The following is a 25,876-nucleotide window of genomic DNA, read 5'->3' as shown; positions in this document are numbered from 1 at the left end:
TGCCCACGGTGTACAACACTGCTGTCGCACTTCAAACCTTCGAACCATCATCTCGCTGTACACATACCCTTGAATCTTGAAAATCGCGAGCAACCCTGAACGGCCGCCTATACCCAGACTGCGCCAGTCCAGGAGGCTACCTCTATCTAACCCATCTCACCATGGAAAACGTTGACACTCCACAAAACAGGCAAGTGGAGGAGTCCATCAATCGCATTGTGCATGAGGGTCCTAGTGGTGTTACGAGCAAGGTGGATTCACTCCTCCGTCGCTCAATGTCAATTCTGAACTGGACAAATACAAACCCGAACTGAAGTTACTCCACGCTATGGTTGCGTCCGACCCGCTACAGACCACGATGGTCGGATCTAGCAGAGTAGGCACTCCCATTGTGAGTCCTTAGTTGACTTGCACACAATGAGTGTTTGTAACTATCACTTTTTTGGGCCACTCCGCCTTCTGGCGTGAAGCTCGGGAATGTGCCGTCGTCATCCGCATCTAATTCCCAGTCTGATTCAACTCAAACTTCAAAATCAATGGATGCCAATGCGTTCCAATCTTTGCTTATGCTATCAGGGAGCACTGGGGTGAGCACTGACTCAAGTCCTGGTGCGCGTCTGTAAACACGCGTGTTTGTGACCGTCTTCCCAGGAGCCCCCATTCTCTATAAGACCTAAGGATCAGACATCTGATATCCTCGTGCTATCTATTGAAGCGGTCAAAGCCACTCTCACAAAAATCGATGCCCAGATATCCTTCGTGGAAAGTCGCTTGGCGGCCGCGTATGCAGAGGCTGACCGTATTCGGCTCGACTCATCGTCCCTTGCACTGTCTGGGCATGATGAAGTCGAAAAGAGGACACAGAGATTGGAAAAGATCCGCGCCTTCATCGCGAAGTTCGAATCGCTCAAGCAAGCAAAGGAGCTTGAACTGGCGGCGGCGTACATTGAGTTTGAGGAGCTTGCCTCGGTCGCAATTGACAGGCCGGATATCGAGAATCTAGGAGACATCATTCCTCTAGATGTACTTCGTTTGGAGTCCGAGCCCGATGAGAGTGTCGTTTCCCCAATCACAGCGACCGATGCTAAGGGGAAGGGCAAGGACAAAGGTAAAGGTAGAGCTCTTTGATATGCCTTGAGGAGGTTGGGTTGATAGCCGCTTTCGGCGGAGGTATGTTTCGGTTTCCCATCACACACACTTATAGCTCATCCGTCCCCGATGATTCATTTTTGGAGAAGACATCTAGCGTTGTAGAAAGAAAAGGCGACTTTGCTCCTTGCTCCAGGTTTATTGGTTGTCAAATTGATCAATTAAGTTCGACTCGTGCTATTTTTTGGGTTCGTCCCGACCTCTGAGCTCTGGCGTAGGGTACGAGCGGAAATTTGAACTCGACGCTTGTGCGTTCACGCCTGTTGAAGGCGACCAAGGCGCTATGACTCACTGCATAACGACGCACTTCAATGATGATTGTGGATCTGAAAAGTCCTGTGGGCTCGTACTACTACGAGTCGAAGCACTCGAGATTTTTGAAGCTGCTGACTCTTATGTAGCAGCTTCTGTTCTCTAAGAGAAGGCTCTCAGATTCGATATGATAATACTCATTCTGTCAGCTTCCCCGCACCTTACAGTAGAATAACCTTCGTCTTCCAACTTTCTGAATTGCTCTGATCCACTTTCTGTAACTCAATCACGAGAGTTCAGCTTGTAGCCATCGACCATGGAAATCTGTGAGGCTCCGGCACTCAAGGAGACGGATGTAGAGTACCTCAATCCCCATCAAGTGCATGGGCACTTGCAGTGGGCAAGGCCGATCTCCTTGAAAGTGGGCATGTTCTTCCACCATCCAAACTGGCCACCAGACTAATTCACCTCTATCCAGCTGTTTCCAAGCTGCATACGACGCCAGCGCTTGGTTCTCCAATGGAGTCCAACGCGGCAATCATCACCATTATATTTGAAGGCATTGGATGAGTGAGTCCATTGCCATTGTTGATCTTTCTTCAGGAATCGCTTTCAGAGGTTAAACTCGTTCACATCATGGATTCCCTTCGACCAAAGCTATGGAAGCACTCTTACAATGTCCGTTCTCCCTAACGACGAGATTTTTCGATGCCGGACATCCACGAGCACAGGGTAAGTCGCATGGCGATCATCGCAAGAATCGCTCAGATCTAATTTTTCAGTCTCTCCCAGTTTTTAGTCAACAACGTCGTCTGAAGTTGTCGTAATGGGCATCAAGTCTCTTCAGGTCTTTGTCGAGAGCGTCATGGGTAGTCTCTGCCTCATAGAATCGTACCTGGTGCATGCAAAAGGAGAGGTCCAGGACGAACTAGCGTCGATGAAATTCAGGCCCGAGGAAGTAGAAAAGCGAAAATCCATCCTAGAATATGCTCATATTGAGAATATCTGAGGATTGGGGAATTGCATTGGATGATGCACAGAGAGCTTGCGGATGCGATCGCGATTGCGGAGACAAGGTCGGATATCAAACTTTCGGATGAGCACCATTCGGAAGACCTATCAGACGAGAAATTGTTGTCGTTCCCACCAATTTCCTTCTTTATCTTTAGCAAACGCATCAATATTGCACTCTGTGGGATTTTTACCATAGGTTCCGCGCGAACGCTGAACGCGTTTACATCCACGTGATACTAATGGACGTCCACGTGATGCGCAAAGTATATAGTGTCTGTAGACGTGTCCGCTAAGCTCGAGCTCAGAGACAACCACCATGGCCGCGCTGCACCTCACCGCTCCCGACGCTCTTCTCAATAGTCCAGGATCATCTGTGTTTGACCTGCCAACGCAGCCCTTACAGCCTTCGTACATTCACCCTCATTCCCGCTTGGTCAATTCCCACGTGTCCGACACACCTGAAGACAGGTCCTTCATCATCATCTCTGGGGGCACAGGCTGCAATGCAATTTGCGCCGCATTTTCTCAAGCATGCTATGTGCTACCAGTCTCCGATGATGGAGGGTCTTCGAGCGAGATTATCCGTGTGCTCGGCGGTCCGTCTATCGGTCTGTGATGCTCTCGCTCGCCTCCAAAGCAAGTACATGTCCTGACGTGGCGGGTACGACGCGTTGCAGGGGACATTCGCTCTCGACTTGTTCGTCTAATGCCCTCTGCACCTTCTGGGTCTCCTTTGGACGCCTTACGTACGCTTCTTGCGCATCGCCTTCCCGTAAATTGCTCCGAGCAAGAGGCACGCGATCAGTGGAGGGCGATCGTCGAGGGACGCAGCGCGTTATGGGTAGGCATTCCAAACGACCGCAAGGAGACCATAAGAGGTGATTTAGGCTTGCAATGCTGCCCAGATTGACTGTTAATCTGTGTGCAGGGTTCCTCGTGTACTTCGAGAATGAAGTACTCCGACGGGCACATAAGAACTTTTCATTCCTGAATGGAAGGTGAGCTATCGTGTTCCGTTGACCTTCCTCTCCTCCCAGTATTATGTAGATACGATCAGAGCTCTTTCTGATACGAGTGATGGCTGTACAGCATCGGAAACTACTTCCTTGCTGCCGCGCAAGGATTCTTCCGTTCCCTTCCTTCAGCCATCTTCCTCTTCTCTTCTATCACTGGAAGCCAGGTCCGCTGTTCCTTGTGCTTTAGTGAAACCTGCTCATCCAGAGTCGCAGGCAAACATTCTCCCAGTCATAGTGACCAACCATACCGTTACGATTGCAGCTGAGCTTGTAAGCCGTCTATTTCTGCTGTGTAATGTCTCCTTGTGTTCAACCCTTAATTTCTTCACCGTTGTTTAGGCGAGCGGCGTGAGTCTCATTGGCCAATGCGAGATATCTCACCCCGTGCGAAAGTCGTCGTTCTCTATTGACAACGACCTTGACGACAGCGCGCTGAACCTTGCATCTCCCACGGATGATCTTAGGGCTACGCTGTCAAAGCCCAAGAATATGATGTTCGACGCGGGCTCTAAGGTCGATTTTGAGGCGCTTGACGCGCCCATAAGCAGTGAGTATCCTTGTGCCCTTTCATTCATTCATAAAGTACCACGATATATATATTCGTAACGTTGTATAGGGCTATATTACATCAACGCATACGGACACGAAATACACCCTTCACCGAACCCTGACTATCTCTCGAACCTGCGCGCGCGGGAAGTTCTCGTGTATGCGTGTGGCTCTCTCTGGACAAGGTCCGTTACACACTCATTCGTTGCGACTTGAAATGAAACAGTAGAGCCTAGTATCATCCCATGCCTCGCATTGCGTGGCGTTGCAGCTGCGATAGCCGGCGCATCGTCTTTGCGCGCGAAAGTTCTCTTCCGTAAGTGCATTGAAGTGACTTCCCTGCTCAGCTCTTCGGTTGACGCTTCGTTTTGTTCACTGTGCAGTGAATTCGAAGAATGACAGGGAGACGGACGGGTATGCCGCGACTGACTACATCGAGTGCGTACTGATGATGATGGTTATGGTTGTTTCTTTGAGATTGCTGAAATACGTTGACATGCTTTAGCGCCATCGTTCGTACGCTCAACGCATCATACCGCGTGGAGCCATATGGTCTTGGCCACGCCGCGACAATGTACCCTGTCTCTGCGTTCATCACTCATCTAGTATATCTGCGAGGCACCTCAGTCGAGGTCGACATACAGCGTGTCACCGTAAGTCTTTTCTTGACCTCGGCTGTTAACGTTCGGTGCTTACTGGTTCTGGGTCGCTCTTAGGAACTGGGCGTGAGATGTGTGGAGGTCGAGAGCGATGTCCTTGGGGATGACGCTGTTCCTTTGTATGATGCTGCATGCGCGCGCAGGGCCATGGAGAAAATTTTAGCAAAGGAAGAGTGAAATCTTGACTTTCAGGACGGTGTGAGTAGATGATATATTGGCTTGATGCCGCGGTCTCATTACACCAAAATTTGACAGGCTAACATTTACGATGTGATATATTCCGGGATAGTTGATAGATCTGCTTCAGAATTGAATTGTGTCAGGTGGTATTTGCTGGTGTTAGCATCGAAAGCCAATGACGTCATGGCGTGCAGCATCATACCTTCCCTAGACGAACGTCATGGGTGTCAAGCGCAAGCATATAAACACATAATGTTTCCGTCGCTGTCGAGAACGACCCATCTTTCTGCTGCCATGTTCCACCATATTGCAGTTGTTGCACGCACCCAAGCCGCTCGCGCACCCGTCGTTGTCTCACGCCAATTGCACGCAACGCCTACTGCAGCGAAAACAGTCACAGAGAAGGTTTCTGAGGTAGCGGATACGGTAGGTGGTGTCTCAGCTCTTATGGGATCTGAGAATACATACTTCGCTCCAGGTGAACAAAAAAGTGGGGAAAGGGCTGGCATCGGCTTTGGACGCGGGCGAGGAGGTCACAGAGAAGAGCAAGCAAGTATTAGGTATTTAATCATCATTTAGAGACGTCTCAGGGCTTACCATTCTGCGACAGGCACCTCCAAAGAGAAGGCACAAGAGGTAGGCGATACACTGCGTTGCTGTCCACATTGTTTAAGACAGATTCTCTCAGGCGACTGACGCTGTGAAAGAAAAGACGTCGGAGGTACGCCGGCTTTCTACTTATGGCCGATGCCCTATATTTACAACCCTCGAAATACACTAGGGCACAGCACAGGCGGCGCAAAAAAAGAATGAGCTGGAGTCGGATGTCAAACAAAGCATTCGCAAGGACTGACTGAACGCATAATATCCAATACATGCATGTACGCTACGGCTACAATATCTTCATGTTTAGTCGTGTATGTTATTGTCAGGCTAATTGTTAGCGCTTCCGGTCACCTAATCATCTCATGATTTACATTTGAGTTCAGTAGCCCGCCAGTCGCTCACATCTTTCAGGTCAGGGCACTGCCAGGGCCACCACTTTTCACAAGTCTGATTCAAACGCCGACAGCGCAGACACTAATGAGATTCCACGTTGCCAGCGCCAGCTTCGGACCCTACAAAATACCATGATGTACTACGGTTCGCCGCGAATACCATTGGGAACTCGGACTCTCACGAAAGCCCACGTCAGGCTCCGTCCCTAGCACGCATCTGCGCACATACCGCATCTTGCATATATCCTCGCCCCTGAGGCCCGTTCCGGTTTTGCGCGGGACGTCATGAATGAATACTGTCATCATGCATCAAGTTCCAGTCAGGTGGGTAGCTCAGTGCAGCTGAGCACGATTCAAATTCAGCGGCGGACCTTAACCCAATCACGGCAGGTGTCGTCGTTGACACTGTGCACCCACTCCACGTCAACGGATCTCTTCCGCAGTGTCAACATCCAAATTGCGGGGAGAATGCGCAGCTGAGGTCGAGGATGAACAGCGGGGTCTTGAAAGATCCCGTTCTGATCTAAATGCGCGCTCGATGTATCCGGCTGGAGAACCATTGGAAGGGAAGCGGGCGTCCCGATCGAGCGTCTCGTGCCATCTAGACGCGGTGCCGTAACGCACCATAATCATGTGGGGTCGAAATGGTGCTCGTCTATAAAGGTGGACCGGTCCATGCTTTGTTAAGTGCGCTACTGTTGCCCACTTTCATTCTGCCACTGCTATCCACGGTGAGCGTGCTCCCATGCGTCTGTTGATATCGTCATGGTCATGGCACTGATCCCATTCTTGTGCTCTAGGTAAACTTCACTTGTAGTCTCTACCGTCGAAATGTACAATCCATTCACCAAGAAAAGCTCTGCTCAGCCCAAGGTAGGCTGTGCGCGTTCTCTAGCATGTCCATGATATTGACGCGCAGAATTATTGCCGCTCAAATCCGCAGGGCCTAAGTACGCGGAAAGATAGTATTGTCTCCGACAATACCAGCGTGTACTCTTCGGCAAGCACTCTTGTGCCACAATCATGGCCTCTATCGCTGGTAAGGCCGCTAGTGCCTCGACCGAAAATATGTGTCACTTATTCATTGGCAGACTACGAGTCAAGCCTTGCCCTCGCGGTCGAAAGCTGCGAGCTCGAAACCATCGAAGGCTAGTAGTGCATATTTTTGAACTGCGAAATGCATCTTAGAGCTGGTCTGCAGACGCATGTCAACTACGCAGAAATGATGGATGACGAAAATATGTCATGGGGCCTCCCACGAAGCACATCTAGCAGGCGGCGGAGGGAACACTGAGGTGGCATAACGATCGGCAGGTAAGTTTCTCGCCATATTCTAGGTTGGCTTCGTTCTCAATGTCTTCCCCACAAGCAGCACGGGGTCGGACGCCGTGGATTCTCCTGTGAGTTGTATGTCATAGTAGATGTGAGTCGTGTCCGCGGAGAGGTAGAATGGTTAGCGCGCGATGTCTGTAGGATCTTTTACGCATGTTGTCGAAGTTGTTGTACATTATGTATTGTTTATACTCGGATCGAGTAATCTGCGCAAGCGATATTTTTTTCCTCTGCACGTCCGGTTGACATTGTGGCCGAGTTTGTAAACATACTCCTCGGAGGAATGCGAAGGACGCGATCGAGAGCGTTTCATACGGGGCGCGCCTCCTGTATTCAGCACCCGGAAGGTACAAGACGATGTAATCCTGGACTAGGAAGGCTCTTGAATACGTTCATTGACAGCCTGGAGCTCTCAGAAAAGTAACCAAGGTTGCGCGCTTCCGCTTAGAAGGGGAGAATGTGCTGAAGCGACGAGGAAGTACAAGAACAGAAGCGCGCCGTGCCTTGACAGTGTGAGGAACTGGAGGGAAAGGTCAGCAGACACTGCAGGCATCGCCGAGATGAACGAGCGGAGCTGCGGTCCTCAAGTATTGTTTCGCACGAAGCGATTCGGCTTAGACTTCAGCAACCCTTGATCACTCGTACCACCTCGAATTTCAGCGTTCCAGTGCTGATTCGCGTCAAATATTGATCTGTTATGCACAGTTAATCAACAAGTAGCAGAACTGTCGCCAGGAACGACCGCTGGGTCACAGAAGAGTACCCATACCGATACTTATACCCATGTCCCCTAGATGAGATAGCGTATACATAGACAAATTGATGTGCATTTCGACAAATCAGAACCTAGGCGGGCCGGGCCTAGAATAGAACGGTTTTTTTCGAGACGAGGTGGTGTGGTGGGAGCGAAGGTCATAGAAATAGTTTTATTCACAAGCACGATTAATCACCAACTGAGAATTGTTGGAACTGGATTATGGCACGAGGAGAAGCTGTGGCGACATACCGGGTGGACAGCGAAGATGAAGGTGAGACTCAGCTTCGGTGAGTGTTCTATCATTGACAGTCCATGAAAAAAACGAGTGTGAGCAGCTGACTAGGGTTAGTATGAAGAGGTACCTTGAAAACGGGTTCCTGTGAACCCTCGACAACGTACCCCCTTGTCTTCGGCGAATCATACCCCACCATGCCACCATCACATTGTTCTTCTTTTATGGCCACCGCCCCGAGGCTCAGTTTATCTTGCTCAGCGTCAGCGCTTGAAATTGTCTGGGCCAGGATATCCGAGCTATCGTCCAAGTGGTCGCCTTGAGAATGCGTCGTGAGCTTCTGCTCTTCCAGGAATTACAATTGCGCTGTATTGCTGCATAGAGCCGAAGCCAGAAAAAAAGGGGGGAAGCTATGTTGCTAATGAATATCCAGTGGTTGGGGATGCAGGTAGGTGTGAAGTGGGTAGAAGGCTTGCTTGAACGAATTGTGGTGGAGATGTTGGAGAGTCAGAGGAGACAATGATTTTCGGCTGCGTCGAGCGCTTCGAATTCGGCAGTTTGCGAACGCCCGTCGCGTGGAGATTCAACGATTTGTGATACGGGCCGCATTGAATCTTTGAAGCTTGACGTTCAAATATTTCAACAACACGTCACCTTTTGTCCAAAGGTTTCTTTCCGAACCTATCAGTGACTCCGCACTCGTCTCACATGCCTGATTTGAATCGTGAGGATAGGATTATATTAGTCTCCATTGCTGACCTACACAGAAGATTGCAGTCGTTCTGTGTGACCTATGTTCTTGTTATCTCGACTCGACCATATGCGCCCAGATAGACCCTGGTGCACCCTTGCCATGATACTCACGGTGCTGGTTGACTTCCAACTACGATGTTCAAGACTCTTTGCTTCACTTTGCTTGTGTCTCTAGGTACTCGCGCCCTTGCAGCTGGTCAGAGTCAACAAGTTTTCTCAACGTCTCGCGCGTCAAACCCTGGCGATGCGAAGAAATACGTGGGAGCAAGTTGGCAAGTTGGGCAATATGACGCTGGGCTCTTTTCACCCGTGGAGACATTGAGCACCCTGAGCGCGTTCGAGTACACAGTTCTTTCGCATCCTGTGTTCCCAAGACATGCTGCTAGAATTAAGAAGGTCGACGACTTTTGCGACCCGACTGTGCAGTGAGTGTCTCCCACGTTCTACACAATCCGATCACATCGCTTAAAATGATACCAAATAAAGAGCGTACTCTGGATATATCGATATTGAGGCGAAACATATTTTCTTCTACTTCTTCGAGAGCCGAAACGACCCTGACACAGACGATGTCATTTTTTGGACCAACGGAGGTGAGTCTCCAGAATTATCTGTCACGCCTACAGCGACTAAATCATCTTGTCACAGGCCCAGGATGCTCGTCGTCCATGGGACTGTTCATGGAACTTGGTTAGAGATCTCTCACTATAAACTAGACATCAACCGATAATAGGTCTAGGACCTTGTAGGGTCATAACCGAAAATGCCACCGTGTTCCATCCTGAAAGCTGGAACTCGAACGCCAATGTATTTTTCGTCGACCAGCCTGTAGGCGTCGGCTTCTCCTATGCGGAGTACGGGGAGCATGTTGTAAGTCATATTTTCCGAAGGCCTTCCTTTGTTTATAGTATGGCTGCTCAGGATACTAGTGAGGATGCCGCAAAGGACATTGCAGCATTTGTGGCGATCTTCTTTGAGAATTTCTCCTCATTCAAGGGGCGTGCATTTCACATGGCTGGAGAATCGTACGGGGTAAGTCTATTACCTGGACCTTGGATTTTATGTCCATTGACAGGGCAAAAAACCCACATCAGGGTCGTTACGTTCCGCTTTTTGCTGCACAAGTCCATGATCAGAATGCGTTGCTGGTTGCCGCAGGCCTCACCCCCATCAATCTGGTGTCCGTCATCATTGGTCTGTTTGTGAGGAGTTGAGACTTCAATCGCACAGGACTAATTAACTATATCGTAGGAAATGGTATGACTGACCCATACAAACAGGTAGCATCTTATTATGACATGTCGTGCACTCCGGCTTCCGTGCCGCCTGTTTTGGATATTAGGCAAGTTCTTTGCTGGACGAACCTTGCTATTTGGCCTTATCCACGGATTTTTATAGCACTTGTATTCGCATGAAAAAGGCGGTATGTATCTCACAATCAACATTTACGATGATTGGTTCACATGTCTGTTGGCAGCTTCCGCGGTGCGAGAAATGGCTGAAGGAAAGTTGCGTCGATCAGTTCGACTCAATGAACTGCGAGGCCGCCTCCAATTTTTGTGAAACGGAACTAGCCGCACCATTTGAAAGCACTGGTATGTACCTATGTGGGAAGTGTGATTCATGTGCAGATGATGCATTCTTTAGGATTGAACTACTATGACATCAGCCGCCCGTGTGACGGAACATTAGAAGAGACATTCTGCTATCCCATCACACAGTACGTATCTCTCACACTTCCCGCGACATTGGGAGACGACTACTTTGCGTTTTGGCAGATCTATCGCCAAATACCTCGACCAGCCCAAGATTCGCTCGCTATTAGGCGTCGATCCTACAGTATCGCAAAACTTTAGTTCATGCTCCAACGAGGTTGGCATGGCTTTCGCCGTCGCAGGCGACATGATGCAAGCATCATATGAATATGTGGCTGGTCTGCTTGAACGCGAAGTGCGCGTGCTCATCTACGTTGGGGCGAACGATTGGATATGCAACTGGATTTCGAATGAGCGTTGGACCCTCGCGCTGGACTGGAGTGGGAAGACTAGGTTTGCCTCTCAGGAGCTGCGGGAGTGGAAAGTCGACGGCGCGGTGGCTGGCAAGACGAGGAGTGCGAAAGGTCTCACGTTTGCTACTGTCGACGGCGCTGGGCATATGGTGCTTAATTTCGAGAGCCTCATCCGGAGAAGTGCTGACATATTCTTGTTAGGTTCCCTATGATAAACCGAAGGAATCGCTGGCACTCATTAACCGCTGGTTAGCTCAGGAAGATCTGTGATAGTCATGACATAGCATGTTGCAATGTGGACCATGGTCAAATTCGACGGCTCCCTCTAAATCTGACAGATGCAGGAGGATATGCTGAAGATTGTGTCTCTTGGTCTACGTTTGACGTTTCATCATGGTTCTTTAGCCTTCCTGTAAATTTTGGTTGTTTCCGGAATTTGATCTGGGCCTTCGTTCCCAGAGCTGTTCTTGTCACTTGCCATGTACCTATTCCCTTGATGAACGGAACTAAATGGAATCCCTATCTTGTCACAATAGCTCTGACGTCTCGCGCAGTTGTCTTGTGCTTCATTGAGTCCCGACATTCATAAGTCATTTGAGTTGTTCCCAATGTCTAAAGTGCTGAAGCGCTGAAGAGCGCGTCGCTTTCTGCGAACCGAACGCTTCTCTTCTGGATCACCAAGGACGAGGAAATTGAAGAGTTGCCTAATATGGGCTGTGAGGAGAAAGAAGTGATCTAAATTTATTTTATCTCTCCCCTTCTTGTGCGGTCCACCATAAGAATCCTTTCGGTGTCAGTCATGAAGCTCACAGCACCGGTTTACCCACAACCACCACCATGTTCGCGACACTTGGTCTCTCTTTTCTCGTATTCCTAGGTACGCGCGCGCTCGCAGCCAGTCAAAGTCAACAACCCTTCCGATACGCCTCAAATCCCGCTGGCAATGCGAACCCGTACGTGGGAGCGGATCGGCAGGCTGCGCAGTACGATGCAGGGTTGTTCTCGCCTGTGGAGACGTTGAGCTCGTTGAGCGCGTCAGATTACACAGTTCTATCGCATCCCGCGTTTTCAAGGCATACTGCCAGAATCAAGAAGGTCTCAGACTTCTGCGATACGACTGTGCAGTGAGCCTAAAAATATCGACATCGCCTGTTCTCACTGCTGAAACCACCTATCGATGAAGGGCGTACTCTGGATATATCGATATCGAGGCGAAACATATATTTTTCTACTTCTTCGAGAGTCGAAACGACCCAGACACAGACGATATCATTTTCTGGACCAACGGAGGTGAGTCTCACTGTTGTGTCAATTGTGCTAGAATCTAATCCAAAGCATCTTATAATAGGTCCAGGATGCTCCTCGGCTATGGGTCTGTTCATGGAACTTGGTTCGGACTGTTCTATATTTTACATTCCGTTTATGCGTTGACAATGAATTCAGGACCTTGTAGGGTAGTCAATGACACCTCCACCGAATTCCACCCAGAGAGCTGGAATTCAAATGCCAATGTATTTTTCGTTGATCAACCTGTTGGAGTCGGCTTCTCGTACGCGGAGTACGGTGAACATGTCGTACGTCTCTTGTGTCATACCCTCCGAGTTTCTTTATATCTGTTCGTTCTGCAGGATACCACCGAGGATGCGGCCAAGGATATTGCTGCATTTGTGGCTATCTTCTTCGAGAATTTTCCTTCATTCAAAGGGCGCGCCCTCCACATGGCTGGTGAATCATACGGGGTAGGTTCAGTGCTTGTAATCATACATTCAATGTATTCACTGGATAACCGAAAAAGGGTCGCTATGTCCCACTTTTTGCTGCACAAGTTTACGACCAGAATGCACAGCTGGTAGCTGCCGGTCTTACTCCCATCAATCTGACATCTGCCATCATAGGTGTGTTTAATGGTGCTCGAGAGTTCAGTTATCGACTGACCTTGCATGTTGTAGGAAATGGTATGACTGACCCATTCAGAGAGGTGGCGTCTTACTACGATATGTCATGCACTGCTGCCTCTGTCCCTCCTGTCTTGGACATCGGGTGAGTGCACTCCGCCAACGCATTCCATTTTCTATATATCTAAAGCAGCGTGGGGTTTGCTTACAGCACTTGTCTTCGTATGAAGAAGGCAGTGAGTATCCATGTATAGCGCAAACACTATTGATTGTTGAATAATCTCTTGATAGCTTCCTCGCTGCGAGAAGTGGCTCAAGGAGAGCTGTATCGACCAATTCGATTCCATGAACTGCGAGGCAGCCTCAAATTTTTGTGACACTGAACTCTCGTCGCCATTCGAAAGTACAGGTGCGTTTCCATACGGTCTAGTGCCACTATGTGAATAACGCATATGTTTTGATAGGGTTGAATTTCTATGACATCAGTCGCCCGTGTGACGGACCAATAGAAGAAACGCTTTGCTATCCCGTCACCCTGTTCGTGTATCACAGACATGCCACTACTTCATGACACAACTCATCGTTCACGCTGTTAGGTCAATCGCAAAATATCTCGACCAGCCCGAAGTCCGCTCGTTGCTTGGCGTCGATCCTGCAGCCGCGCAAAACTTCAGCGCGTGCTCGAACGACGTCGGCACGGCCTTCAACACTGCGCTCGACGCCTTGCACCCGTCGTACGACTACGTCGCGAGCCTGCTCGAGCGTGGCGTGCGCGTGCTGATCTACGTTGGTGCGTACGATTGGATCTGCAACTGGGTCGGAAACGAGCGTTGGACGCTTGCGCTCGATTGGAGTGGGAAGACCGAATTTTCTTCGCGGGAGCTAAGAGAGTGGTCAATGAATGGTGTAGTGGCTGGCAAAACTAGGAGCGCGAATGGCTTCACGTTCGCTACGATAGATGGAGCGGGACATATGGTGCGTCATTCTTGAGAGTGAAATGGGGGCGAGTGCTGACATACTTCTGTCAGGTGCCCTATGATAAGCCGCAGGAAGCTTTGGCACTCATAAACCGTTGGTTAGCGCAGGAGGATTTGTGATAGTGTATACCAATATGGGACTTGCTCGGCGCCATGAGCATGTAGGCCTCGCGATATGTTTGTATTTGGTATATTATCAAATGCATTGTATCTGGAAAGAGATACAACAGCCCTTCATAGAATGAACTTTCACTCATGATGCATCAATCACTCTACGACTATACCCTCGCCCCAAGCCATTTCCAACGCCGCCAAGACAATTCCTTCCTCCACATCGTCCAGCTTCGATGACGTGCCATCTTCTGATACTCCGAGTCTCGGTCCACCTAGGCGAGTTTTGATGAGGTTGCCCAGTGCCCCGCCCAATGCTGCTCGAAGAATTGTATCGGACATGCGCGTAGTCGAGCCCGCCCAAGGTTGCAGACACAGAGAAAAAGAAGCGCACAGGAAGTGCACCGCATCCTTCCGTGCAAGTCGACGAGCACGCGCTTCGCGCAAATTCCTGAGATCCTTGGACGCTGAGGGACGGCGAGAGCCAGAAGCTGAGTCAGAGGAAGAGGAGGAAGGAGAGGGCACCGGGCTTGATGTATCATCGGGTGCAGGATCCGAAAACAGGCCGTTTAGCTCGCTCACAGCCGCCAATGCCAGGCGGTCTTTGAGCGATTGTGTTCGATGAACGAGCTCGTGAACCTGCTGCGGAAATTGGGTTGCGGCATCGTCACATAGGTGGTCTAAGACTGCGAGAATGGTACGTAGACACTGTAGCAGAGCCGATGGCTCCAAAGGCGTGCCGACAGTACTTTGAGATTGAGACGACGAAGGCTGCGTTCTGCTTTTGTGGTGCGTCTGGCCCTTGTCCTTATCTGGTAGCGGCAGAAGTATGCTTGTGTACAGTCGCGTTGCCGAGTTGATGGCCTGGATGATACGAAGTAATATGTGTTCAACGAGCTGCCCCAGAACGGCGTTTAACATCACAGAAAGGTCGTTCCCGATCACGGTTGAAGAAAGAGGCGAGCAGTCGTCTCCCTCAAGGATTGTCGTCCAGGGGGACGTAGTTATCGAGCCAGTAGCCGCTCCCTTCTTTGTATATGCGTGAAGGATAGGTGGCAAGACCATCGAGAGCACATGTGGAACTAGTGTTGTCACCATTTGTAGAACCTCGTGCGGACGTGGAGGCTTATTCAACATGCAATTTTCTGTACAAGATTGAGAAAGAGCAGCGTTTAATACAACCCCAATGCGTTGGAGGGATTGAATCGCAACCGCTACAAATATGGAAGGTGGAGGTAGATCCAAGCCATTTTCACATGTGAGGGAGAGGGCATCCAACGTCCGGAGAGGCTGCATAAAGGCTGAAGAGATTGACAAGGACATGGCAGTTTCTACAGAGCATCGACAGCAAGTCAGCACCATCACGAGTGAAACTTATCTGGAGTGTGTGGGTTCGATGATAACAGTGTACCTGGATACTCGTCAAGTATTCGCTTTGAGCTGAGACTAGACAGGAAGAACGGAGGGCGTATGGGTGTCGAAAACTGATTCTTTTCCGGCACCGACTTTTTTATGCCTTTTTTCTTGGAAGAGATCGTGGTTTGACTCGCGGAACCTGGATGATGTGAGGGATGAGGAGAGTCGTTCAAAGCAGAACGCAGAGCTAGAAGTTCTGAACATTGAACAGGTCATATAAGTCAGCACAAGACGCAAGGAGCTTGTGAATCGTCGGTAGATCCGAACCTATATGCTCAGACTCGGACTGCGAGCTGATGTCGCGCAGTTTGCATTCTAGCTCGAGAGCGCGGGACCTCCATGGGTCATTATGGATGTGACCTGTCTTATCTTCGAGTGCAAAGGAAGTCTGAAGGTCAAGGACATATGCTAGATGTACGGTCATTCTCAATTTGCATGTTTTCAGAAGAAGGCAGAAACCTTGTATAGATTGCGCTGGAGGCCTGAACTTGAGCGCGCAAAGTCCCTGAATACAATTTCTCGGTGAGTTATCAGATCTCCATGCAGATAGAGTTCCTACAATGGCCACGATGACCTGTTGCGCTAGAGATATTTGGGACATGGCTGAACCTGGTTGAACGCAGATGATGTCGAGCGGAGTTGACGTTTACAACGGAGAACTAAGCGCAGGTGCAAATTCCGGCACCTCGCACTGCGTGCACCGTGGGGTTTTTCTCGGGATAAACCGCGGATAAAACCGTGGATATAAATAAAGTTTCTGCTTGGGTTTATTTGCGGAAACTACCGAAAACAAAAACTTAAGGTTTACCTGATATTTTATCACATCCCTGATAAAATATTGAATAAACCTTAAGTTTTTGTTTTTGGTAAGATAGGCCACATGCAAACGTGACTGCATCACGTGGAGTTACTTCTAACGTGACAATTGGTGACCGTTGAGTGACAAAGAACATGTTAAGTAGGTAATCAATAATATTTGTTACTGATAAGTGAGTTGGGGGATAGGAGAGACAGAGAGCCTGCGGCGAGAGACACAACAACATCAGAAAGATATTACTTGATGTTGTCTAGCTGGTCTAAGATGGTGTCTGAAAGTGTGTGATGGCCATGGTAAATTTTTGCTGCCCAACTTGCCTGCTTGCCAGACAATCCTTTTTGATAAGCATCCATAAACCGATGTGCTTGTATTGAGAATCTATTGGCATGGCAAGATAGATATAAAGTTAGCCTTGGTAAAAACTTGCACTCAAATGTAAGGACTCACCATCGTATAGATTGAATTGAAACAGGAGCAAGAGCTTTCTTTACGTTTTGTTCAAGGTCAGCCTCCTTTGAAGAGGGAGGGAAATCTCGGTATATACACTTTGTATGCCCCCAATACTGCTCAATTGGACTGAGCTCGCAGTGAAATTTTGGAAGAAAAATAATTCGAAAACCACAAGCTCAACAATGAGTCTCCAATATAGACTCAACATTCTCAAAGTCAGGCTGACTGTAAAGCAGTTAACGATAGCAGCAGCAAGAAGTGTCATTTGAACACTTGAACCTAGGGCATTCCGCTCGTAATTCTTGAATATCATGATACCTGTGCTCCTCCAAAATCCTTACCATGCCTTTGAAGACACCGGCTGCATGATCTGGATGCTCACCATCAGAAAATACAGTGACTGGGGGTGCCTATTGAACATAGTGTTAACCATCCACACTTTCTCCTTTATAACCTTTCCATCCACACCATAAACCAGCTTTCCATTGGCATCAAGCTTATTCCAAAGGACACCAAAGTTAGAGGGACCAATAGACTTAGAGGGAAATTTGGGCATCTTTTGGGCTGATAGAGCATTATCAGGCCGCTTTAGGTGAGTTGTCACATTGTCAAAAATCAGAATATGTTTGTCATAGGGAAAGTGATCCTTGAGAATGTTCATTGCCTTTGTCGCATGCTCCAAGATATCACTATTTGTGAAATATCCATCACGCGCCTTCCCTGTCTTGAAATAGACTCATGCCTCTACTGCTCCATTAAGCGACTGCAACCAACCATAGTCAGCGGAGACAAAATTGGCCACCATTAGTGAGGCGCCCTCTCCTTTTGATTGTGGGACAGCATTCTCACCGGTGTGAACCCAGTGGACATGCTGTTGATCATTTGCATAGAAGGTCAACTCATCATGATACCAGATGACAGTGCGGCACTCTTGTGGACATGGACCATCTCTCTCCTCTTTAGTACCATCTTGTTTCCACCTGCAAGACATTTCCTCAAATTACGCCATTCTCGGAAGAAAGGAGGTCTGTCAGTACACCACCACATTGCTGTGCTCATGTCCATCAACATACTGGCCTGTAGGGCTCCTTTGCCAGCGATAACCAACCGTGTGCATCCATTGCTGAGCTGTTGCCAATGATATATTCCTCTTCAGTGAGTACCGGTTCTTAATCTCCACACTGTTCACAAACCGGACCACAGCTGCTGCACTGACATATTCACCAATTCCCATCAGGTGTTCATGTATGGCCTTCACAAGATCCCTGGATTCTAGCATAGAAGCATTCCATGAGCCATAGAGATTGAATGGCAGGTTTTCTGGATCATTAATGAAGGAGCAGGACCAGGTACACAGCTTTTTTGCCATGTGAGTGCTTTTTCCATGGGTTTCTGCTGTTTTCACTGAGGCCATCATTCAGCCAAGTTGTCATTTCTTGTCTGCATATGCAGTGAGAAACATCAACATCATTTCCAGCCACCTCCGCAGGAGCTCGTCACCTATAAATGGCTTATGCCCCTTTCTGCTCCAATGAGGGGGATGCAAGATCTGTTTCAGATGACATATTGCAGCATGTGCCTCTTCAATCAATGGCAGGCCAAGGAAAGTGCCGCTATTAGTGGATTCCTTCATCTGGCTTGCTTTGTCGTGCAAATCAAGGTTACTGGGCTGCTCAGGTGAGTTATCGAGCCCTGACATTAAACTGGCACTGACTCACAGGTTCCAAACTTCTTGATTCTGCTTCAACTCGTGGTGCAAGGCTCTCCATGCCTTGACTCAGGCTTAGCTCTGATACCCCTTCCGTCATTCTTCTTGTAGCAGACTTGCAAGATTGCTGGGTGCCGACAATAGCCAAATAGTTCCTTATAAAGCAGCCTTCTATGCCTCTTTCACCCACCGGGATCTGTTGGTAAGAGGGCCTTCATAGAATTCATGGGTGAATTAATAGGTAAGGCTCACATTCTTCTTTTGTTCCGGAAATATCCCTTGACCTTTCTTTGCCCTGTTCCCTAGGTTCTTGATAAATGAAGAGATTAATTGGCGTCGCTTAGGCATTGTTGTGGCGCAACACATGCAACAGCAGCAAGATTTGCAATATACTCCTAAGTAAACATGTTTATGCCACTTCTAGTTAGAGTGACACTCGAAAACATTCGAAAACTATCTCCTTATTGAGTGAGCCCTAATTCAAAAAAATAGCACCAAGCAAATGTCTGTTAAATTGATACAAATGATCTCTTGGTGCCCAATTTCTTAGTTTCTTCTCAGTGAGAGAGAAGATAGCAATTCTTTGCAAAAGTAATGCCCTTCTCCACCAAAAGTGACATCTCTGTGTCATGTGATGTAGCCGTATTTGCATGTGGCCTATTTTAGTTTCTGCAAATAAACCCAAGCAAAAACTTTATTTATATCCATGGTTTTATCTGTGGTTTGTTCTTGGGGGGCCCTAACAGTGTGTGCAGTGTCACCCGCATTGACTTGTCACTGCATTCTCTGAGTCCTATATTCTCAGTGAACTAGCTTTCTACCCATCATGTTGCAACAGTACAACCATGCTTAATCTGAGTTTTTGTCACAGTATTTGGTCTAATGTGCCTATAGAGTTTATAAACTATAAAGTCTAGTGCCCATAAAGTACAGTGCCTGTAAAGTACAGTGCCCATAAAGCCTTGTGCCCCAATATCCCTATATGGCTCTTCTATGATATCCTATAAGGTCCTTTCTATAAGATTCCCATATAAAGCTCCCCATGAGGTCCCATCCATAAGATTCTCCTGTGAGGTCCTGTCCATAAGGCTCTCCTGTGAGGTCCCCTATGAGGTGCTAGGATGCCATTTTGAGCCCCAATGGCTGCTAAGGCATAGCCCACTCTAGTTGCTGGCATTGCCAGGCATACCAAGGCAGACTAGGATACTGTGTGAAACTCTAACAGCTGCCAAGGCATGGCCCACTCCAGTTGCTAAGATTGCCAGGTACAGTAAGGCGCAGCTTGCTCTGCTCACCAAATTTGTTATGGTGCTCACTTCACTTACATGGTTTCTTATATGGCCTATGTGAGCATAAGCAATGATATGTGATCTGAGCCACTGGCCCAGCACCACAATTCTTGTCTATTGCCCTCTATTTATGGATATAGCAGAAATAATAATAAAAAGGCATAATGAGGTGAGAAAAATCCTGATATAGTTCAAAGCCATTAAATATAAAAGCACTTTAAGGAGGAGTCTTGAGAAAACCAATCATAGGACATCCACATTCAACATCTCTGAATATCCTTTCTTTCTACCCTAACAATGATGGTAGACATAGCCATACTTCTCACAATAATATAACATAGTGCTGTGCAGCTTACTTAGTGCCAACCTTTGCTCTCTACTATCTTGGGGATCACCTTCTTGATCATGTCAAGCCAGTCTTGGCCAAGCAGTAGGTTTTGCAATTGAGACTAATGCAATTGCGACAATTGCTGTTCTATTAGAATGCTCATTGTGTATATGTTGATGGATTGTTGTATGGCCTTGATTTTGGTGGCCTTCTAGTTACTGCAGCACTTCTCCATACTAGATACAGGTTCATATGGCCCTTGTGCATTGACTATAGAATACAAGCAGCCCAGGACCCCAGCATATCATGACAGAGGTCCGAATCTACTCAGCCCGAAGGGGAGTCAACCTCCAATGGTGTTCACTTTAACGACAACGATGGTGTATATGCAGATGCAAGATAGTACAATGAGGACAGCCAAAAGTCATGCTGGGTACAAGATACAAGATAGAGATAGATGATTCCAGAGTGCTACTTATGAGAGCGATGACTTTTCTCAAACACGCACCCCCTCATGCCTCTGCCATGGTGACGTCTTCGTCTGCCAACGACATATCTGCATCCTCCACTGCGTCTTGTTCTTGCTGTGACTGATGTTGAGCTTGCTGTAGGCAACGCGCTTGTTCCTCCTCCTCTACCCCGAGAAAATCCAGACATCCGACCCCGCATCCGCGCCACAACAGGGGAACCCGATAGTCCCCAGAACCCACTTTATGGCCAGCGATATACTCGACCCATACAATACGATTTTCCGCGCATTGCGCATACGGAGCGTCGTTCCAAGTCCAATGTCCTTCAGGTAAGTTTTGCCCAACGTCTCCTGGCGCGAGGTGATGTGGCGCGGGGCAGTGACTCATGCCGACCACGGCCTCATCTGCCTCGTCATTGTTCCCAATCGTATCAGGATCAGAAGGCACGTGCGGGATTGCGGGCGGATGCCGCAGTTTTGAAGGAGACGGGAGTGCGACTGCGCCTGGAACAGATGCACTGAGGACTCGCGTAAAGTCCGGTCGGAGGTTCAGCGAATCAAGAAGAGGCAGCTGGAAGTGCTGAGCAAGAATGGACTGTGGGTTGGGGTTCGAGGGCGAGGCGGGCGCAGAGGGCGAGATGAGATATCGGAGGATGAGTTCCGAGAGTGGGGGCACGCGGCCGAGCATGCGGGTGGTAGGCCCTACGATGCGCGTGCGGAGGTGCTTTGCCTCAGCTGGAGAAGGGACAGGGAGAAGGGGATTTGGAGTAACAGAAAGCCTGTCGAGACGTAGAGCAGTCAGTTCTGCCGGGAGGATCGTGATACGATTGTTCGCAACATTAAGTTCGCGGAGGGCACACAGCTGCGCGATCTGGGGCGGGATATAGGTTAGCGCGTTGTTCCCTATATCCGGTGGACGAGCAGATCAGAACAAATTTGGTGGTAAAGAGAAATGCGAGCGGGAAAATCATGGATTAATGCACAAAAGAGAGGTCAGCGAGTAAAAGGCGCACGTAAACTGAGAACGACGAGGTTCTGCAACGAGAACAACTCAGTCGGTAGCGAGCGAATTTGATTCTTGGACAAAAATAGCATCAGACCATGCTGTCCGCCCAGGGGATGCGATGCGGAGAATAACGCCTCGCGCTCAAGCCGTGTCGCTGGGGTAGTGTGGCTACGAGAGAAGGTGCGGATGGTGCGAGCAGGGGAGGGAAAAGCGCCCAGCGCTGGCATGAGCACAAGATTTGCCAGCTCGCCGATCTGAGATGGTATGTATGTGAGACCCTCGCCTCTAGAGATGTCGCGTGCACGTAGGTCAGAAACCAAGATTGAAAAACGGAAGCAGACGTACATGAGGTCGATTCTGCCCTCAGCCGCGTCGATTGCATAGGTGATCTTGTCCTGCCAAATCATCTCCTCCTTGTTGAGCACAGGTGCACGACGTGTGATATCCCAATCCTCATCAAACACGAGCACCCGAGGTGGGGGAACGGGCTTCGTGACGAAACCACCGCGCTCGGGAGACTTGAAGTTGCCATACACGAGAAAGTCGCGACTGGCGGGGCGCTCGTACATGGGCGGGCTGCGCGTCGCGTGAGTCGATCCCGCGAACGGGTGTTCGATGCTGGGCTTGTCGAGACGGGGCTTGTCAGGCTCATCTAGTTCGAGCGGTTCGAGACTCGGCGAAGAGGGTGGCGAAGAGTCTGCACCGCTTGAGCCGAAGGGATCAGGAGACGTCTCAGGGGACGAGGACGGCGACATGAGCGCACGCTCCTCGGCCGTAATAAAGTGGTGCGTTGGGGTTTGTGAGTACATGCTCAGTGCGATGTGGGTAGTTGTGTTGAGTGGCTTGATGAAGAGACAGAAGAGAGAGAGAAAGTAGAAAGGATGAGAACGACACAAAACGCGTAAGACAAAGAAGGTAGAGGAGAACCGATCGAGAGGGCACGCTTGCTTGCGGCGCTCTTGTCCGTGAACGGAGAAAATCCTAGAAATTCATCTCTGCTACTCGATGGATATCCATCCATATTTTAAAAAGTAGGCGCTGTTCGGAGACAAGAAGGATGTTTGGATTATGCAGTTCATGACGAAGAAGCATCGTGCATCATTCTTCGGAGTTCGCGTCTCACAGTGAGTTTTTCATCTTCTTTGGACGATATACCAGTGTGCTATCTCGTGCGAAACGTCCGAGATACCATGCTACTAGCGATGCATGATGGCGACCACGGCCATCTCCTCGATATAACGTCCTCCAAACCTCACCTATTCCAACTCATTTACCCATTGCATAGTCCGCAGGCCTCCGCAGGCCGAGTCCTACTCTCTACACTCTCCTCTGTGTTCAACTCCGTCCATCATGTCTATGGACAGGATAGACTTATAAGCGATGCACTCAGGTGTACTGCTAGGTTGCACTGAGTGCATGCACCTGCATGCCTCCCCAATCTGTACCACAATCGTTGCGTTCTCCTGCTTTCACACCATAACGCGGTCGAGACAAGCAGGGCGCACATTTGGAACGATTCTCTGATCCTCTCTGATCCTTGGTATGGAAATGGGTAGTTGTCTTTATCATTCGCTGAGTCCTGGCCGCTGTGACTAGTGACTCGACCGCACTTGATATTCTGCACTCACTATGTCTGTGAGTCCTTTATCAGTCGGTCGAGGAACTTCCTATATTTAGGGGCACAGCCTGCTGTGATGAGAGGTGTGAAAGTGAACTCATCGTTTTCTGAGCAGCAATGATGTCTTTCGGCGATCTCTCGCAGAGTCGCAGTGCATGTCTGCCAGGGACTGCCCGGGAAGATTCCGCCGCGGCGTTAATAGTAGGTCATCTTCCTACCGTATGCAAAAGCTTCGGTGCTGTTTACATACGACCATTCCTTTTTGATTTTATTTGAATCAAGCACGAACGTTCTCTTGATAACTCCATGTCGTATTCAGTGTGTAGTGTACTCTTGAGGTACTGTTCAGAACGTTTAGGTCTGACTGTCCCCAATCCGGCAACCTCAGATTTGAAATGGCCACGCGAGAAATTTCCCGATCTGGATGTAATCTCGTTTTTGAGGTCTGTTTCTTCCCCGGCTTTGCAAGCTTTCTCTCCCTCAGCTTGCGGCCATGACCATCGCAATCGTTCCCACCCATGTGTCTGTCTCTTCCGAGCATGAAAAATCCAACCGTCCCGCAAATTTGACTCCGTCAAGGGGCAAGACCGATGCAAAGAACAGCAAGCGAAGAGACGAGGGCGAAGATTGTACGTCGATCCATACCATGGTGAATGATTGTGTGACAACTAAGCATCTCTTCAGGCAATCAGAAGGATGACGACTCCAGAGAGAGAAAGCGCAGGAAACGAGAGGAGAAAGACAAGAAGCGCAAGGAGGCTGACGTTACAGTTGCAGGTGTGTTCTACTAACGTCTATATCTGCATACCTTCGTCGCGCTCATGCAATGGTCAGATTCACCACAATTAGAGGATGAGGACGCAGAAAAGCAGGAGCGACGGAAGAAGAAGAAGGAGAAGAAAGAGAAGAAGAGAATAGATGCGTCGGGCCATGACGAGAGTGAAGAACCTGCCGTCTCTCTGGACACATCTCGTGCGTTTCGCCTACTTTTTTTTTCTCATTTAAGTCACACTCATATGTGTAGTCATAGTGTCTGAAAAGAAGAAGAAACGGAAACGCGAAGAGAATTCTACGCAGCCTGAAAATTCAAAAAAAGACGAGAAGAAAAGGGAGAAAGAGCACAAGAAGCGACGCTCTGAGCCCACTTCTGGAGCAGATCAAACCCCCTCTAGCTCGACTGCAACGTCATCCGTACTTTCCCCTCCCGCTGACACAGCCTCTCCCACTGTCATTGAAGCATACCTTGCTGAACACTCTATTACTCTTACCATCCCTCAAGGCGGAGCACAGGTTGTTCCTGCATTATCATTCTCTGCGTTACAAATTCCCAGTGCTCTCCAGAGTGCATTTGCAGGCTTCGATAAGCCAACCCCGATTCAGGCATGTACGTGGCCTCCAGCAATAGATGGCCGGGATGTAGTAGGTATCGCAGAGACCGGCAGGTAATTTTACTATGCATCCCCTTCTATTCTGTCCACTAATCTTTTTCATCAGTGGAAAAACGTTGGCTTTCGGTATACCCGCCCTGGGGCGTCTCATATCGGCGTCCACAAGCAAAAAGACAAAGATAAAGCATCAAGCGCGTGTCCTTATCCTCGCACCGACACGCGAATTGGCCATTCAGACATACGATACCCTCGTTGCGTTAGGCTCCTCTTCTAATGTTGGATGTGTAGCAGTCTACGGCGGGGTTGACAAGGTCCCTCAGATACGAGCGCTCAAATCGTCCAACACTCACATCATTGTCGGTACACCTGGTCGGATTTTAGATCTCGTGAGGGAGGGGTCTTGTGACCTGAGTGGAGTTGATTATCTGGTTCTGGATGAGGCAGATCGCATGCTGGACAAAGGTTTCGAGAATGATATTCGAGCTATCATCGCGTATACGAAGGATTCAGCGGATCGACAGACTCTTATGTGTAAGCGATTCACCTCAGTTATCCTACCATATCCAACTTATCGAATAACAGTCAGTGCAACATGGCCGGATTCTGTCAGGAGATTAGCGGCATCCTTTCAACGCAATCCTGTCAGAGTCACGATTGGAAGCGACGATCTGACAGCCAATAGTCGTGTGGAACAAGGTGGGAGATTTGAATCTACGACGTTGGTACAGCATCTCATTTGATCAGTTGTTGAGGTGTTCGATGATGATCGGGAAAAGGAGTGAGCAGCTCTCTATTCAAGCTGTTATCGACTGCTCCTAAACAGTCCACTCTTACAGCTCTCGTCTCGTCAAGCATCTCCGGCACCTCGCTCCCAATAAAAGCTATGTCATTGATCCGGAAGCGGAGCGCATCCTCGTCTTCGTCCTGTACAAGAAAGAGGCTAGCCGCGTCGAGAGCACTCTGAAGAGGATGGGATATACCGTCGCTAGTATTCATGGGGATTTGTCCCAGTCAGCGCGAATGCAGGCCCTGCAAAGCTTCCGTGACGGCGCTACCAGGCTCCTTGTCGCGACAGATGTTGCAGCGCGTGGTTTGGACATTCCAAACGTCGGATTCGTCATTAATTATAGCTTCCCTTTAACCATCGAGGACTACATCCACCGCATTGGCCGAACAGGTATCTGGTCTCTCTGTGCTTTTAACAATAAAAGTGGATGCTGATTGTGGTTCCAATAGGTCGTGGGGGTAAGAATGGGAAGAGTATTACCTTCTTTACCGGCGACAAACACGAACGTGCATTAGCAGGAGAGCTTGCGCGTGTTCTGCGCGATAGCGGATTCGATTGCGAGGGACTCCAGAAGTTCCCAATGGCGATCAAAAAGAAAACACATAGTGTTTACGGGGCCTTCTTCCGTGACGACGTGGACATGACCGTTGTTCCGAAGAAAATCGTCTTCGACAGCTGAGTAGATGTCGGTGCCTTGGAGCCTTTACCATAGATTGTG

The 25,876-nt window shown here is 49.0% G+C and overlaps 10 protein-coding genes across 10 annotated transcripts; 6 read left to right on the top strand and 4 right to left on the bottom strand.

Moving 5' to 3' along the window:
• Positions 1-26: 26 nt before the first annotated feature.
• HETIRDRAFT_388434 (uncharacterized protein) lies at positions 27-1,128 on the top strand (the record flags this gene model as incomplete). The annotated part of the gene is made up of 4 exons (XM_009552060.2): positions 27-251; positions 317-391; positions 471-587; positions 652-1,128. The coding sequence occupies exons 1-4, from the start codon at positions 162-164 to the stop codon at positions 1,126-1,128; spliced, it is 759 nt and encodes a 252-aa protein (XP_009550355.1). The 5' UTR covers positions 27-161.
• A 589-nt stretch (positions 1,129-1,717) lies between these two features.
• On the top strand, positions 1,718-2,217 carry HETIRDRAFT_326023 (uncharacterized protein; the record flags this gene model as incomplete). Its single annotated transcript, XM_009552059.1, has 4 exons — positions 1,718-1,822; positions 1,880-1,971; positions 2,020-2,133; positions 2,184-2,217. 4 exons carry the CDS (start codon positions 1,718-1,720, stop codon positions 2,215-2,217), a joined length of 345 nt encoding a protein of 114 aa, XP_009550354.1.
• Positions 2,218-2,725: 508 nt separating this feature from the next.
• HETIRDRAFT_446170 (uncharacterized protein) lies at positions 2,726-4,967 on the top strand. Its single transcript, XM_009552058.1, has 12 exons — positions 2,726-3,023; positions 3,093-3,293; positions 3,344-3,413; positions 3,505-3,595; positions 3,645-3,701; positions 3,771-3,978; positions 4,048-4,165; positions 4,217-4,296; positions 4,364-4,418; positions 4,486-4,633; positions 4,697-4,837; positions 4,895-4,967. Exons 1-11 carry the CDS (start codon positions 2,732-2,734, stop codon positions 4,814-4,816), a joined length of 1,440 nt encoding a protein of 479 aa, XP_009550353.1. The 5' UTR covers positions 2,726-2,731; the 3' UTR covers positions 4,817-4,837; positions 4,895-4,967.
• A 146-nt stretch (positions 4,968-5,113) lies between these two features.
• Positions 5,114-5,672, top strand: HETIRDRAFT_421111 (uncharacterized protein; the record flags this gene model as incomplete). Its single annotated transcript, XM_009552057.1, has 5 exons — positions 5,114-5,245; positions 5,298-5,379; positions 5,430-5,455; positions 5,508-5,540; positions 5,601-5,672. The coding sequence occupies 5 exons, from the start codon at positions 5,114-5,116 to the stop codon at positions 5,670-5,672; spliced, it is 345 nt and encodes a 114-aa protein (XP_009550352.1).
• Positions 5,673-8,773: 3,101 nt separating this feature from the next.
• On the top strand, positions 8,774-13,891 carry HETIRDRAFT_68367 (serine carboxypeptidase S10; the record flags this gene model as incomplete). Its single annotated transcript, XM_009551394.1, has 12 exons — positions 8,774-9,316; positions 9,378-9,484; positions 9,540-9,581; positions 12,343-12,473; positions 12,528-12,638; positions 12,695-12,794; positions 12,849-12,939; positions 13,006-13,030; positions 13,086-13,203; positions 13,259-13,331; positions 13,391-13,769; positions 13,823-13,891. Exons 1-12 carry the CDS (start codon positions 9,027-9,029, stop codon positions 13,889-13,891), a joined length of 1,536 nt encoding a protein of 511 aa, XP_009549689.1. The 5' UTR covers positions 8,774-9,026.
• A 147-nt stretch (positions 13,892-14,038) lies between these two features.
• Positions 14,039-15,205, bottom strand: HETIRDRAFT_120928 (uncharacterized protein; the record flags this gene model as incomplete). Its single annotated transcript, XM_009552056.1, has 1 exon — positions 14,039-15,205. The coding sequence occupies one exon, from the start codon at positions 15,203-15,205 to the stop codon at positions 14,039-14,041; it is 1,167 nt and encodes a 388-aa protein (XP_009550351.1).
• Positions 15,206-16,351: 1,146 nt separating this feature from the next.
• On the bottom strand, positions 16,352-17,934 carry HETIRDRAFT_421108 (uncharacterized protein; the record flags this gene model as incomplete). The annotated part of the gene is given in 7 exon segments (XM_009552055.1): positions 16,352-16,479; positions 16,539-16,543; positions 16,563-16,740; positions 16,807-16,975; positions 16,996-17,289; positions 17,314-17,545; positions 17,603-17,934. The coding sequence occupies 7 exon segments, from the start codon at positions 17,932-17,934 to the stop codon at positions 16,352-16,354; spliced, it is 1,338 nt and encodes a 445-aa protein (XP_009550350.1).
• Positions 17,935-17,994: 60 nt separating this feature from the next.
• HETIRDRAFT_326331 (uncharacterized protein) lies at positions 17,995-18,621 on the bottom strand (the record flags this gene model as incomplete). Its single annotated transcript, XM_009552054.1, has 3 exons — positions 17,995-18,234; positions 18,284-18,469; positions 18,526-18,621. 3 exons carry the CDS (start codon positions 18,619-18,621, stop codon positions 17,995-17,997), a joined length of 522 nt encoding a protein of 173 aa, XP_009550349.1.
• A 1,630-nt stretch (positions 18,622-20,251) lies between these two features.
• HETIRDRAFT_388424 (uncharacterized protein) lies at positions 20,252-21,845 on the bottom strand. Its single transcript, XM_009552053.1, has 3 exons — positions 21,711-21,845; positions 21,373-21,650; positions 20,252-21,262 (listed from the first exon to the last, which is right to left on the bottom strand). Exons 1-3 carry the CDS (start codon positions 21,770-21,772, stop codon positions 20,403-20,405), a joined length of 1,200 nt encoding a protein of 399 aa, XP_009550348.1. The 5' UTR covers positions 21,773-21,845; the 3' UTR covers positions 20,252-20,402.
• A 2,434-nt stretch (positions 21,846-24,279) lies between these two features.
• HETIRDRAFT_325996 (uncharacterized protein) lies at positions 24,280-25,837 on the top strand (the record flags this gene model as incomplete). Its single annotated transcript, XM_009552052.1, has 6 exons — positions 24,280-24,425; positions 24,478-24,902; positions 24,954-25,067; positions 25,116-25,149; positions 25,208-25,548; positions 25,608-25,837. Coding segments are annotated over 6 exons (1,290 nt in total), but the record flags the coding sequence as incomplete, so codon positions are not given.
• Between the last annotated feature and the right edge of the window lie 39 nt (positions 25,838-25,876).

Source organism: Heterobasidion irregulare, assembly GCF_000320585.1.
Source record: "Heterobasidion irregulare TC 32-1 unplaced genomic scaffold scaffold_09, whole genome shotgun sequence".
NCBI lineage: Eukaryota > Fungi > Basidiomycota > Agaricomycetes > Russulales > Bondarzewiaceae > Heterobasidion > Heterobasidion irregulare.
The sequence above is the reverse complement of the archived record's forward strand: the minus strand, read 5'-3'. Positions and strand labels throughout refer to the sequence as shown.

What these genes read in the sequence shown, in the direction of transcription:
- HETIRDRAFT_388424 (XM_009552053.1), bottom strand. Translation starts at nt 21,772, where the DNA reads ATGATTTGGCAGGACAAGATCACCTATGCAATCGACGCGGCTGAGGGC. An exon ending in GAGGGCAGAATCGACCTCAT is followed by an intron (nt 21,651 to 21,710) that starts GTACGTCTGCTT and finishes CGACATCTCTAG; the next exon opens with AGGCGAGGGTCTCACATACA. An exon ending in CCTCGTCGTTCTCAGTTTAC is followed by an intron (nt 21,263 to 21,372) that starts GTGCGCCTTTTA and finishes CACCGGATATAG; the next exon opens with GGAACAACGCGCTAACCTAT.
- HETIRDRAFT_446170 (XM_009552058.1), top strand. Translation starts at nt 2,732, where the DNA reads ATGGCCGCGCTGCACCTCACCGCTCCCGACGCTCTTCTCAATAGTCCA. An exon ending in TTACGATTGCAGCTGAGCTT is followed by an intron (nt 3,702 to 3,770) that starts GTAAGCCGTCTA and finishes ACCGTTGTTTAG; the next exon opens with GCGAGCGGCGTGAGTCTCAT. An exon ending in TGTGGCTCTCTCTGGACAAG is followed by an intron (nt 4,166 to 4,216) that starts GTCCGTTACACA and finishes AGTAGAGCCTAG; the next exon opens with TATCATCCCATGCCTCGCAT.